At 44.3% G+C, this 14,545-nt stretch overlaps 1 protein-coding gene across 1 annotated transcript; it reads right to left on the minus strand.

Annotated features, from left to right (window-relative positions):
- Nucleotides 1–8,618: 8,618 nt before the first annotated feature.
- On the minus strand, nucleotides 8,619–11,685 carry LOC149464540 (uncharacterized). Its single transcript, XM_089674537.1, has one exon. The coding sequence runs from the start codon at nucleotides 11,614–11,616 to the stop codon at nucleotides 10,543–10,545; it is 1,074 nt and encodes a 357-aa protein (XP_089530663.1). The 5' UTR covers nucleotides 11,617–11,685; the 3' UTR covers nucleotides 8,619–10,542.
- Nucleotides 11,686–14,545: the final 2,860 nt, after the last annotated feature.

Here is a 14,545-nt window from a genome sequence, read left to right on the forward strand (position 1 = left end):
CCAGTTGAACCTCCTCGTCTTGTCTCAAATTTACAACACACTGCTAGTCAGTGGAAGAAAGAATGGTTGTTCATGTGTTATCTTGTCATGGAGCGACAGTCTTTATCTTTTGGGTTTACACCTTCCTACAGGAGGATTGGGGGGGGGGGGGGGGGGCAGGGTGACCCATCTTTATTTGCAGTGTCTAACAAATCAGACCTGAGTAAAGGATGTGTCTCCTACTAGGATATATATTTATTAACCTCTTGCCGACCGCGCATAGCCGAATGACGGCTTCACCGCGGCCGGCCAGTTCTGAGTGGACGTCATATGACGTCCTCCCAGAACGCGCTCTCCTGCGCGCACCCGGCGATCTCCGTGATCGCTGTGTCCTACGGACACAGCTGATCACGTGATGTGGTGAAAGGCAGATCCCACCGGCCTTTTACCACGTGATCAGCGGTGTCCAATGACACGCTGATCACAGGGAAATACAAATGCCGGTTCTCGACTGCACTTTCCTCACGCTGTCAGATCGTGAGGAAAGTACTGCCGAGAACCGGCAGTTGTCAGAGCGGGGATCGGCACCGATTATCAGGGCACTGATGATCAGTGCCCTGATGATCGGTGCCCAGCAGTGACACCCGCAAGTTCCGCCCAGCAGGGCGCCCACTAGCCCCGCCCACCCGTTCCCAGCAGTGCCCCCACCTGTGCCACTCTGCAGTGCCACCTACCTGTGCCCAGAAGTGCCACCTACATGTGCCCAGCAGTGCCAGCCACCTGTGGCCACCCACCAGTGCTGCCCACCAGTGCCACCCACCAGTGCAGCCCAGCAGTGCCACCAGTCAGTGCCCAGGGGTTGTGCCAGTCAGTGCCGCCAGTCAGTGCCCAGAAGTGATGCCAGTCAGTGCCGTCTATCAGTACCCATCATCAGTGCTGCATATCAGTGCCGCCTATCCGTGACCCCTAATTAGTGCTGTCTATCAGTGCCGCCTATCCGTGCCACCTCATTAGTGCTGCCTATCAGTGCCCTTTAGTGCCGCCTATCAGTGCCGCATCATCAACGCAAATCAGTGAAGGAGAAAAAATACTTGTTTGAAAAATTTTATAAAAGAAACAAACTTTTTTTTTTTTTTCAAATTTTTTGCACTTTTTTTTAATTTATAGCGCAAAAAGTAAAGCGCCCAGTGGCGATTAAATACCACCAAAAGAAAGCTCTATTTGTGAGAAAAAAATGATCAAAATTTCATATGGGTACAATGTTGCATGACCGCGCAATTGTCAATCAAAGTGCGGCAGCGCTGAAAGCTGAAAATTGGCCTGGTAAGGAAGGGGGTATAAGTGCCTGGTAGGCAAGTGGTTAAATAGACGCCAGGGGTGGACTTACTACTCATGGGGCCCCTGTGTCCTTGGCCAAACTCAATAAAGCCTATGAAAAAGGTACCAGGAGCATCTCATGGGGCCCCCTACTGACCCCGGGCCCTCGGGCAGTGCCCGAGTTTCCAAAGGGTTAGTCCGCCCCTGTTAGACGCTACACTGTTCTTAATCCTACAGTACAGAATGCGAACTTGTAGTTAACACAACAGGTTATATGTGGTCTAATCTCAGGCAATTGGACTTTGAGGAACCTTTTGCCTGGGAAGCCCCTAGTGTGTGCTCATATAACCTCCACCCACTTCAGGAGACTGTTTTACTAGTGTCCTTGTGTGATGGACTTTTTTTTTTCCTCCCCAACACTTCTATCCATATTTTATTGCCATGGGTTATCTAGGAGTTCTCTTGGTGTTTACCTTGAACTCTATACTCACCATGGCATGTTAAAATGTGTAGTTGGCTGTAGGCTACTATACAGGACCAGATCTGTGGTCAATCTTGATGGCTTCTAGGCCTTGAATGTCCCTTTCAGGAGAATGCCAGGTCAAACCTGGACTCCTAATGTGGAATTAGTTAAGACAGGGTTTCCCTGTAATTTGGACTGTTCTGGCTATACACAACTTGGCACACAAGCATGCATAGGAGGCACCGTAATAGACTGTTTTACTCCTCATGCTTGTCTCCTGAATCTGGCACAATTTTATTTCTATTTTAATTTTAAGGTTTTTTTGGGGCCTTCCATTTGCACTTCATCTCAGCGTGGTGGTGATGCTGCATGTCTTGCAGCTGACACACTTCATCCGCCATATTTGCTGAAAACAGGCACGCAACGTTTGATGCAGTTCTTGCTGCCTTCTACTAGAGCAGGGGTGGGCAAACTTTTTGACTTGAGGGCCGCAATGGGTTCATATATTGGACCCGAGGGCCGGACCAAGAGTAGACGAATGAAGTGTATGTGTCATCCATAGTAAGCATAGTAATTCATCCCCCATAGTAAGCATAGTAATTCATCCCCCATAGTACTATTCCCCCAAGTAGTAAGCCAAGTCCCCCCTGTGTCAATTCACTTACCTTTGCTCCGCGCGTTCCTCTCGCCGTGTTCCCGCGCCGTTCCGGTCTTCAGGGTGGACTGTGAGAGGAGCCTAGCTCCCCTCACGTTTGTCACGCTGCCCCGCCTACACACATCCTGACAGCCAATGTATCACGCTCCGCGGGCCGGATTAAATGGTCCGCCGGGCCGTAGTTTGCCCATTGCTGTACTAGAGAGACAGCAAGGAATGCTGTCAGTCCCTGGATTATAGTGGCTTAAACATTCCGGACGTGAACATTGTGAATAGATGTAATGATGGAACTGTTCCTGCGTAGCAATCTCTCATCCCCCACCCATCTCTGACTCTAGCTCCCTCTTGTGTGCACACCATGTGGCTCTTGCTGCCAAATCTTTTTCTGCCAATATCTGAATTCTTTGGGAAAAATGTTTTGGTACTTCTTGAACCTGTTGGTTTCTAAGGGCCAAAAACACTGCACTTCCTTTCCCCTGTGGCTCTGAGAGGAACCTCCATACCTCATGAAATTAAAGACTGCGATGGAGATGCACATACGGTACTTTAGCAAATTTTTTATTTTTTTCTTCCATCCCCTGCATTTTATGAGCCACAAGCAGCACATGGTTCCCCACATCCAAACATGCCCCTATTGGCATAAAGGCTACCAAAATCAAAAATACTTTTCCTATTCATATACAAATTGGAATGTGCAGGGTGAGGTCTAGCCTAATCCTCCTCTTATGCTTTTTGCTGGAATTTTTATCTATGACAAAATGTAAAAAAAATGGGCTGTAGTAGAACCTTCCATTTCAGGTCTCAAACACATTGCGATTCCTATTTGAAGATGTTCCCTCTTTTAAGGATTCTATTGATAGGTCACTTTTGCCAAATGTTTGCTAACTGGCCAAAACAAATTTAATAGAGAATATGAGCCTGTATTTAAAAGCCTTGTTCTCTTGATGCAATTGTGATTTAAGTCCTCAGCCTTGTTTTGAGTGGATGCTCCAGAGAATGTAATTAGTAAAGTCTCCTGACCTAGAAAATCTCTATTTGGGTATATGTCAGGGGGAAAACCCTGGTCTACCGAATCTGCTTATAAGAGATGCCTTTCATACATGTACATTAATGCTAAAGGTCTGTTTAGGGGAATCAATTGATAAATTCACTAAGGACATCACTGGGACAAAGGTGCTCCTACCCCATAAGAAAAAGCCTGTGTCTTCTACTCCCATGGTTATTACGGTTCTGCAAAAAGTGCCCTTCTACAGGCATCAATTTCAAAACCAAGGCTTACTATTTTTTTTTAGCCGCATCAGCTCAGAAGAAAATTAAGCTTTGTAATGGCTTCAAGTGTACAATCCAAATGCACACGTTCCTATGTTTTAAAAATGGCTGTGTATAAGTGGGTGCAGCAGTGACCATTGGCTGGAACTGAACAGAATCAGCGAGGGAGAATGTTGCCAGCACCCCAAGGATCACCAATATGGGTCCAAAGGTTTTAATGAGCAATCATAGTTACAGTAAGGCAATGATTCTGAGTCTGGTAGGACTCCATCAGGCATGTGACCAACATGCCTGATGAAGGGGTCCTACAAGACGCTAAATGTTTTAATGAACAATCACATGTGCCTAACATGGCTCCCGGGAGACTCAAAGGTTGCATTACTGTAACTGATCGTTCATTTAAAACTTTTGGACCCTTATTAGTGATCCTTGGTGTGCTTGTAATGATTTCAGTCACAAGGGGTGGAAGTACCGCTTCCTTCAGTGGTTTTAATCCTAACTTATTCAGTCTCCAAACTAGTTGGGGACATCTGTCTGATATATAGGATTTATATAGTGCCAACAGTTTGCGCAGCACTTTATAATATAAGGAAGACATTACAATACATATCAGTACAGAAGGAATAGGAGGGCCCTGGCTCGTGGAGCTTACAATCTAAAGGAAGGGGGAGGTGATACAAAAGGTGATAGCTGTGGGGGATGATCTGGTGGACGTGATTCAAGTACGGTTCTGAGGTGGGGTAGGCTTTCCTGAAGAAGTGCGTTTTCAAAGATTGCCTAAAGGCAGACAGGGTGTGGTCTGACCAGACATGCTGTGGTAGGGAGTTCCAGAGGGTGGGAGAGGCTCTGGAGAAGTCCTGGAGTCGAGCATGGGAGGAGATGATGAGTGAGCTAGAGAGGAGGATATCCTGGGAGGAGCGGAGTGGGTGATTTGGGCGGTATCTGTGGATGAGGTTGGTGATGTAGCTAGGGGCAGTGTTGTGGACAGCTTCTGATATTGTACATGAAGTCTCAACAGAGTTCTTTGTGTACCGATATTCCGCATGGCATTAGCAAGATCTGTTATTGTAGTTCACATTGTCCCACAGGCAAGTTGTAAATGCAGGGTTTGCCTGCAGTTAATTGCATGGGAATATACATCCATGCTCCCTGATTCCAGTGCAGCTTAAAAAAAAAAAAAAAGTGCCTGCACCTTTTATTATTGGATGCTGTGTGATTTGAGCCATCAAAAATGAATGGGCTCAAATCGCACTGCACAGGAATGCAGTGCGATTTACATGTGTGAACCTAGCCTCAAGGTGGTCCTCTTTGCCCAATGGCAGTCCAGAACACTTCAATGCAACATCTCATGGAACAAAGTGATCCATTCTCTGTAATGTCTTACATCTATCCAGACATTCCAATCTCTTCCTGGTTTGGAGGCTCTCTAGCTCTTCCCTGGAGTCAGGGTTCATATGAATAGCAACCTTATCAGTTGGGGGGGGGGTCATAACTTCCTAACTATCCAGGTCTTATGGTCCTCATCAAAGTTGAGATTATCCATCAACATTCTTGAACAGGGCCATCAGATTTTCTCTGCAACACTGGACCAAATGCTGGACAATGCCTCAGTAGTGGCCTACGTAAACCATTTGGGGGTTGGGTGTCAGATGTTGTGCTGCCTAAAGAGCAACTAATGTGTTATTTTCCTGTGTGTAAATTCATAATCCTACTCTAGCATGTACAGCCCTGGTGTGGACAATTGGCAGGCGCACATCCAAAGCTGTAAATGTATAGACCCAGAGGAATGCTCTGTTGGCAGTTTTCTGTTTCCTGCGTTGCTGCTCACTCATCAGGCACGCCCCATGGTCTTTGAGTACAATTTAAGGATGAAAGGAATTTTTAACTTGCCTGTAAATTACATATCTTGGAAAATGCTGAACCTGTTTCCTGTGGGCACTCCATATTGCTTGTGTAAAAAAAAAAAAAAATTTGAGTCTCCTATGTCCAGTCATCTGCAAGTACTGGAAGAAGCCTTATGAACAAACTTCAGTCCTTCTCACTCTGTTAAAATTTCTTTCATTTGTTCACTCCCTTGCCCTCTTCCCCTAACCCACCAAGGTTGTTTTATGTACAAGACCTTTTTCTTGCTAAGAAGGTATCCATCGTCAACCAGAATGAAGACCTAGTCCTTCATCTTTGTGACCTGTGCCAAAGTACCCAAAGGAAATTGTTTTTTTGTTGCCTGCATGTAATAGATGCCATGAGTTTACCACAAAAGAACTGCTTCAATCAGGAAGATGAACGCCCTATTTGATACATCCTTAGGAATTGCTTCCAAGTCCACCATCACTTGACAAGACTACTCATTTCTTGAGCTTACACTCTAAAAGACAAAACTCCTGTGGTTATATGTTCCCAATACACCAGGTCTATGGGTCTCTCATGGGTGCTTAGGCTGGCACCAAACCTCTGGCCTAGCTTTGTAAGGCTGCCGCTTGATCCTCTTCATACATTTTCAAAGTTTATCCGGTAGATGTCCAATCTTCTGCTGATGGAGCTTTTGGCCACAAAGGTCTTGCAGCGGCACTCAGAAGTTGTCTGTTGACCCTTGTTCTTGGGCCTGTTGACACAGTTTCTGCCTAGATGTTGCTCACCCTTCTCATGATTGCTTGGGGATGTCCGAGGGTCCATGAATGCTATGCCTGTATCCCGTACTATAGAATTAGGATACAAGTATTTTTGACCTGTGTGCAAATTATATATCTTGGAATACAGTAGGGAACATAGGCCTCCTTCCCTCCTATTCCATTGCTTGCTACAAAACTGAGAACTCAAAGGAGTTGGGAAAGGTTATAGCGTATGGTCTCAAGCTTTGCCAGGATCTATGAATATTCAGCCTGTAGCCTGTACTGTATACCAATATATGGAATAAACAGGAAAGTCTTCAGCTGTAAGTGTAGCACACACTGCGCATGCATGAGTAGGCAGAAATGAAACACTATAGAAAACAACACTGCTATGGTTAAGGATGTATTAGCATTTATTGAACCTTTATTTTGGGTAGATTTACTTCTGTAAGAATTTGTTCACGCCACTCATTGTCATGCACTTGACTGCACTATCTACTGCAGGCAAAACACAAGACTGTATGTAAAAAGATTTCCAAAGGATCCATTATCCCTGGTCTCCTCCTCCCATGCCCGCCTCCAGGACTTCTCCAGGGTGTCATCCATCCTCTGGAACACCCGGCCCCAACCCATCAGATTATCACCTACTCTCCTCTCCTTTAGGCGCACCCTGAAAACTCATCTCTTCAGGGAAGCCTACCCCACCCCCTGCTAACTTGCCGACCTGCTCCACTCTTCCTACCACTCCACCCCCCACAGCTATCTCCTCCTGTGCCACAATCCCCTCCCTCCTAGATTGTAAGCTCGAAAGAGCAGGGCCCTCGATCCCCTCATGTTTTGCATTGTATTGTTATTGTTCTGTCCCTCTTTAATGTACAGCGCTGAGCGAACTATTGGCGCTTTATAAATACAGTATAATAATAATCCAAATGACCCAAAGTTTCAAGTGTTACTAAACCCACAACAGTAAAATCAGTCAGTATATGCAGTAAAGCATGCTTGTTATACTCACTGTGGAACCTAAGGGGTTAATCCTCTGCATTGTGTAAAAAGGATGTTTGATCCTGTCTTCTATTTCTTATCCTGTCTTCTATTTCTTATCCTGTCTTCTCTGATCCTCCCCTTCTACTGTCCCCAGTCCATGTGCTGATAGCACAGAGCCTTTGGGGCAGGCTGCACATGCTCCGTTTGGTGTGCAGTGCTAGAGCCAGGGGCGGACTGACCATTTGGGAACTCGGGCACTGCCCGAGGGCCCGGGGTCAGTAGGGGGCCCCATGAGATGCCCCTGGTACCTTTTTCATAGGCTTTTTTGAGTTTGGGCAAGGACACGGGCCCCATGATCCCCTATTGCCCGGGGGCCCCATGAGTTGCCAGTCCGCCCCTGGCTAGAGCATTTTTTCTTTTCTTGGGAGAGTGCATGTGCTCAGCTCAGGGCCAATCAGAGCTGTCCAGACAGGGTCAGGGTTTAGGCAAACTCATGGGACAATCACGGGAGAATGAAAACTCCTCCTACAAGCTTGGACACTGATAGAAATCACAAGACTGCTATATACTGCTGAAAAAAAGTATTTAACAGTTTATAATTACTAACATAATTGCATTTCCATGTTGTCTGTACTGTGGGAGACCGGTTATAGTGAATGCAGGGTTCGGGGAGATCAGATATAGTGAATGCAGGGTCCGGGGAGAACAGATAAAGTGAATGCAGGGTCCGGGGAGACCGGATATAGTGAATGCAGGGTCCAGGGAGACCAGATATAGTGAATGCAGGATCTGGGGAGACCAGATATAGTGAATGCAGGGTCCTGGGGAGACCAGATATAGTGAATGCGGGGTCCAGTGAGACCAGATATAGTGAATGCAGGATCTGGGGAGACCGGATATAGTGAATGCAGTGTCCGGGGAGACCGGATATACTGAATGCAGGGTCCGGGGAGACCAGATATAGTGAATACAGGGTCCGGGGAGACCAGATATAATGAATGCAGGGTCCGGGAAGACCAGATTTAGTGAATGCAGGGTCCTGGGAGACCAGATATAGTGAATGCAGGGCCCGGGGAGACCAGATATAGTGAATGCAGAGTCCGGGGAGAACAGATACAGTGAATGCAGGGTCCGAGGAGACCGGATATAGTGAATGCAGAGTTTTTGCTACAATAGATTTTAATGGAGAATCTGCTGAAATGCACGGTAGTGCATTTTTGCCGCGTTTTGCATTTTTATTCTGCCCAGCAAGAGAAAAAAAAAACAGAACAAAACACATCAAAACACTTCTAGAAAAAATGCAAAACAAACTGCAGAACAGACAAAAAGCAAACTGCATAGGTGTGAACGGAAAGGAATTTATAGACTCTTGTGTACATATTTTCTTTTTACAAAAATATTTTATAGCAAACAGACAGTTGATTTTAATTTCATCACTACTCAGAAAAAAGAATAGTTTTAATGAGCTGTAAGCTTACCAACAAATTTGTCCATGTCTGCAAAATACAATACAGCAAAAATTGGGATTTACGTGTATTTTCTAATTAAATAAATACATTTTTAAATACATACATGCCCCTGTACACATCTCCATCCAGCAGAAGGCACACCCTACCTGAGACCACAGTCCCTCAACCAATTCACAGATAGAAAAACGCAACAGGTGCGCCATCTTGTGGTTACATTATTCATCGCTGTCCGAAAAACAGAAATTATCTTAGATTGCAACACAAGCTATTGAAGTATTGTTTTTAAATACTCCCATCTGACAGAAGGTACAGTTTGACAGTCTACAGTGGGGATTTTCCAACCAGGGTTCCTCCAGAGGTTCCTAGGCGTTCCTTAAGTTATGAGCAACTTCTGCTTGGGAGAGTGCATGTGATCAGCACAGGGCCAAACAGCACTGTCCAGACAGAGGTCAGGGGTTCTGCATCCTCCTAGCGTAGAAAGAAAACTCCTACAAGCTTTAACCAGTGCTCTGCTGAACATTGATAGAAGTCACAAGACTGCTCTAACTGCTGATGAGAAAAGGTATTTAGCAGTTTATATTTACTAAAACAATTGCACGTCCATGTTCTGTGTACTGTGGGAGACCAGATATAGTGAATGCAGGGTCCGGGGAGACCAGATATAGTGAATGCAGGGTCCTGGGAGACCAGATATAGTGAATGCAGGGTCCAGGAAGACTAGATATAGTGAATGCAGGGTCCGGGGAGACCGGATATAGTGAATGCAGGGTCCTGGGAGACTAGATATAATGAATGCAGGGTCCTGGGTTTAGTAACACTTTAAGAAGAATGCAACAATAAAAATAGGAACATATCAAGGTGGGCAAGAATTTTGGGGAGGGAGGAGAGCCTGCTGCTGGAGTCTCATATTAAAAGCCAGCCGTTGAATTTTTCTAGCTGTGAATAAAATATCACTTTTGGGTGTATAGACTTTCAAAAGAGAAGCTCTCTTATACGAATTTCCCTTTTGAATGAACTTACATCTTCCAAACACTCTAACAATATTTCCCTTCCAAAGTTCCCAACTCTTTCATTTTTAGTTCTCCTGCTACCTTGTCTATGACCTAAGATACATGAAAATAAAATGGGAGAATAAGACCCACTTTTAATGGCAATGGTAAGTAGTTGTGGCTGCAACCATAGACATAGACCATCCTTCCACAAATGGATGTCTGTTGTTCCACTTGTGACCAGATTATTTAATCAAGCAAAAGTAAAAGTGATTAAAAGAACAAAAAAAAAACTTTAACCAAGGTTTTCATTGTCCTGGAAAGTTATTAAGAAGAGACACTTGCAGATTACTAGTAACAATATTATCTGCTGTGGAACTGCTACTTTGAAATCCTCAATTGAGTGTTACAAAAAAAGTACCATTTTAATATTTTTATTTATTTTTTACCATAAATCATCCTCAAGTTTATAGTTGCAAACCACATCATTATGCAATGAAATGAGTGAAAGCATTTGCTTAAAAGGAAACCTTTACTAATAGAAATAAAAAGGCTGCAATTGCTGAACCCCTTCTTAAAATGCTGGTTACCTGGCCTTCTGTGGTTTTCAGATACATTGATTTGGAACAAGCATAGTGGATAGGAAAGTCAGTAAGTTCAAAGCTCCATATTTGTTCCAGGTCTATTACTCTGAAAGTGCTAAATATACTGACACCTGCATGACAGCAAACTATTATTTCCAGGAATGGAGATCAGCAATGGTGGCCTCCATTTGTCCTCAGTACAGATTATCCTTTTTCTATGTGTCTTACTTGTCCTGTGTTTCAAATGGTCCATCTGGTTCATTCCAGTTCTTATCTTGATTTTTCTTGCGGTTCCTCTCAGCCATGACAATGGCAGCAATCACTGTTACCAGGACAGTGATGGTAATGACCAATACAGTGGCAGTCTCTGCTACACATAGTTGGTTGTCCACCGAGGCCAGTGCTGCTCCAGAAAGCTGTGGTGGTCCTTCACAAGTCAGGTTATCATAGTCATCTATGTGAAGGTGCCTAACACTGTTTATCTTTCCAAACACTCTCTGCAAGTCACAGTCACACACCCAGGGGTTTCCAGAAACTTGAATATGTGTACTAGGGGTCTGGAGGTTTAGGAAAGTCTTGAACTTGAGATGACTCAGTTGGTTTTCTGAAAGAGCCAGTAGTCGTAATGAGTGCAAAGAAGTGAAGGACTCAACTGCTATGCTGCTGATATTATTATCTGAAAGGTCCAGAAGTTCTAGGTTCTGGAGCATAAAGAAATAACCCCCTCTTACCGAATCAAGAAGGTTGGATTGGAGGTGAAGGTGGCGTAGTCTTGAAAGTCCACGAAAGGCCCCTTGCTCTATGGTATTTAGGTAGTTTCTGCTCAGATCCAACTTCTCCAGACTCTCCAAATGTCTGAGACTCTCATAGCTAAGGGCAATCAACTTGTTAGAAGGGACTCGCAGTTCTCGTAAAGAACCCAGACCTCTAGAGAAGTCAACAGGTAGGCTGTTGAGGAGGTTACTTGAAAGATCTAGTCGTTCCAGGAAGCCTAGAGAGCGGAAGGATCTTGGAGACACAACCTCAATGCAATTGTCAGATAACAGAAGGATGCGGAGTGACCACAAGGCTTGGAATGAGGCAGGCTCAAGTCGACTGAGGTTGTTGTGACGGAGGTCCAACATCCAGGTACTGTGAGGAAGATGGTGAGGAACCACGAAAAGTTCCAGTCCTCTGCACTCTACAAGGTTAGAAGAATCATAGCAGAGGCAAGACATGGGGCAGGTTTGGGGCGGATTTGAATGTAAAGAACAAGCCAAGTGAAATAGGGACAGCAGAGCTGCCATACTGGAGAACATGTTTGAGACTTCCTGTAGTAGTTACCTTCTCATACTTTGCAGACTTGTAGATTGTGATTCTCACTTGGATACCCTTGTTACCTAAAGCAATAAAATAAATTTAATAGAAACTTTATAAAAAAAAAACTTCCTAACACCTATAATGACTTTTTTCTCCCTTAAAATATTTAGAATACGGCCAATACTTTCTCCATCAGTGCACCAATTTCCACAGTGTTACCTGTTGATAATGTATGTCAACTTCATTATTGAGAATAAATTGTGATCACATATTCTGAGCCTTTGATTTTTTGGCATTCCTAATCACGATTCCTGACTTATGCCTGAAATATTGAGTGCTACCTTAATATAATCATCACCTTCCCAAGACCTTAAACATGAGACCTTGAATATATGAACTTTCCTTAAGTCTGGTGGGAAATAATTAGAAGTATATCTGTCAGAGGTTTACATTGCAGTAAACTATAGCAACCAATTAACATTCATTACTTACCGGTTATCTGCATTTCTCTCCTCACAAGCTGTCACGCTGACAGCTCTTGAGGAGAGGAGAGCCGGTAATTGGCATTCCTCAGAGGGGACATGTACACTGATCATCAGGGTACTGATGATCAGTGTGCCCTGATGATCAGTGTAGACCCATCAGTGCCACCTGTCAGTTTCCATCAATGCCACCTGCCAGTGGCCATCAGTGCCACATCAATGCCACATATCAGTGTCCATCTGAGCTGCCTTTCAGTGCCACCTATCAATGATAGTCAGTGCCACCTATCAGTGCTGCCAATCAGTGCCGCCTACAATTGCCCATCAGTGCTGCCTATCAGTGCCGCCTAACAGTGCCAGTCAGTGCCACCTATCAGTGCCATATATGAGTGCTGCCTTTCAGTACCCATCAGTGATGCCTGTCAATGCCCATCAGTGCCACCTACTAGTGGCTCCTCATCTACGCCCATCACTGCAGCCTCATTAGCGCACATCAGTGAAGGAGAAAAATCACTTATTTACAAAATTTTATAACAGAAACTAAGAAAAAACGTTTCATTTTCAAAATTTTCAGTTGCTTTTGGTTTGTTTAGCAAAAAATAAAAAACCCAGAGGTGATTAAATACCACCAAAAGAAAGCTCTATCTGTCTCAAAAAAATGATAAAAATTTCATATGTGTACAGTGTTGCATGACCGCGCAATTGTCATTTGAAGTGTGAGTGCTGAAAGCTGGAAATTGGCCTGGGCAGGAAGGGGATAGAAGTGCCCAGTATGCAAGGGGTTAAATGGCACCAAAGGCAGTCTTTTCTGGTAACTTTCTTCTAAAAATCACCAGTTATGTACTTGTTTTGGTTCAGTGACTTGAAAAGCATTAAGGAATGTCCTTCATATTTCTCTAATGACAGGTTTCCTTCATGTTGATGCCCCAGTTTACCTAAAACCAGTTCTGCCCCCTCTTGTAGTGTAATGTAGATGGTGGGGTTGGATCTGTGGACCCTGGAGCTGCCACTGCAGCTGCTATCCTCGTAGATACTGTTTTGTGTTTAATCTCATCATTTCTGCTGCAGGATCTGTATATTATCTAGTTTGTGCCCCTGCTTCTTTCAGTATTGCCTAATAAAGCCTCTATGTATATGATGTGTGTATATATGTGCACCTCCTCTTGCTATCATGACATTTGAGTGGTGTCACATACCCGTGATGTCCGCTCTGGGAGTCCACCTTTATCTTGCAGATGTGGGTCAGATATGCGCCTTGCGACATAAGCTGTGCATGGAAATTAAATCCCTCGGCAGGATTATTAGGGCTGGATTATGACCATTTTATCCCTTCGGCATCAGGAATCATACTGCATATCCTTTCCTCAATGACTTTCCATGTGCAGAAGTCTGGCCAACCAGCTGCAGGCAAACTGGAAACCCCAACATGTACAGGCAAGGCACCAACAGCCTGAGAGCTGCCCATAATGGAAAGGTGACAGGTGTAGTAATATTATATTATCACAGTTAGTAATATTATTATCTGAGGTGTAATTAAAATATTAACCAGGCATCAGGTGAACTCAGCAGAACCTGTAAAATCTTGGCATAAAGTTTGCAAATCCAAGGGATTTGCTGTTAACCCACAGTAAGTAGTGCTTCCAGACAGTGCCGGGAACGGGTCAACCAGTGGTATTTGCAACAGAAGGAATTTGCAAGATGTTTTTTTTTTTTATTTGGGGGCTGGCCAGGATGTAAAGCTCATCAGGCTCAGCTTGGACTACAGGAAAATGGTGCCCGGCCACATACAGTTGCAAGAAAAAGTATGTGAACCCCTTGGGATTACGTGGAGTTTTGCATGAATTGGGCATAAAATGCGCTCTGAACGTCATCTAAGTCACAACAATAGAAGAACACAGTCTGCTGAACATAATACTACACAAACATTAGATGTTGCCATGGTTTCATTGCACATAACATGTAAACATTCACAGTGCAGGGAGGAAAAAGTATGTGAGGCCCTAGCTTAATGACTTCTCCCAGAGCTAATTGGAGCCAGGAGTGAGCCAACCTTGACTCCAATCAATGTGATGATATTGGATGTGTTGCTGACACCTGTTTTGGGTTTACTGGTTTCAAGAAGCACTGTCTGATGTGAACCATGCCTCGCAGAAAAGAGCTCTCAGAAGACCTACCATCAAGAATTGTTGACTTGCATGAAGCTGGAAAGGGTTACAAAAGTATCTCCAAAAGCCTTGATGTTCATGTGTCCACGGTAAGACAGACTGTCTACAAATGCAGAAAGTTTAGCACTGTTGCTACTCTCCCTAGGCGTGGTCGTCCTGTAAAAATGACTGCAAGAGCACAGCGCAGAATGCTGCATGAGGTAAAGAAGAATCCCAGAGTGTCAGCTAAAGACCTACAGAAATCTCTGGCACATGCTAACATTTTTGTTGACACATCTACA

Source organism: Staurois parvus, unplaced genomic scaffold (genome assembly GCF_062004578.1).
Source record: "Staurois parvus isolate SC_StPar_1 unplaced genomic scaffold, SC_StPar_1.0 ptg000151l, whole genome shotgun sequence".
Classification (NCBI taxonomy): Eukaryota; Metazoa; Chordata; class Amphibia; order Anura; family Ranidae; genus Staurois; species Staurois parvus.

Excerpts from the sequence above, each read along its gene's own strand:
- LOC149464540 (XM_089674537.1), bottom strand. The coding sequence starts at position 11,616 with ATGTTCTCCAGTATGGCAGCTCTGCTGTCCCTATTTCACTTGGCTTGT.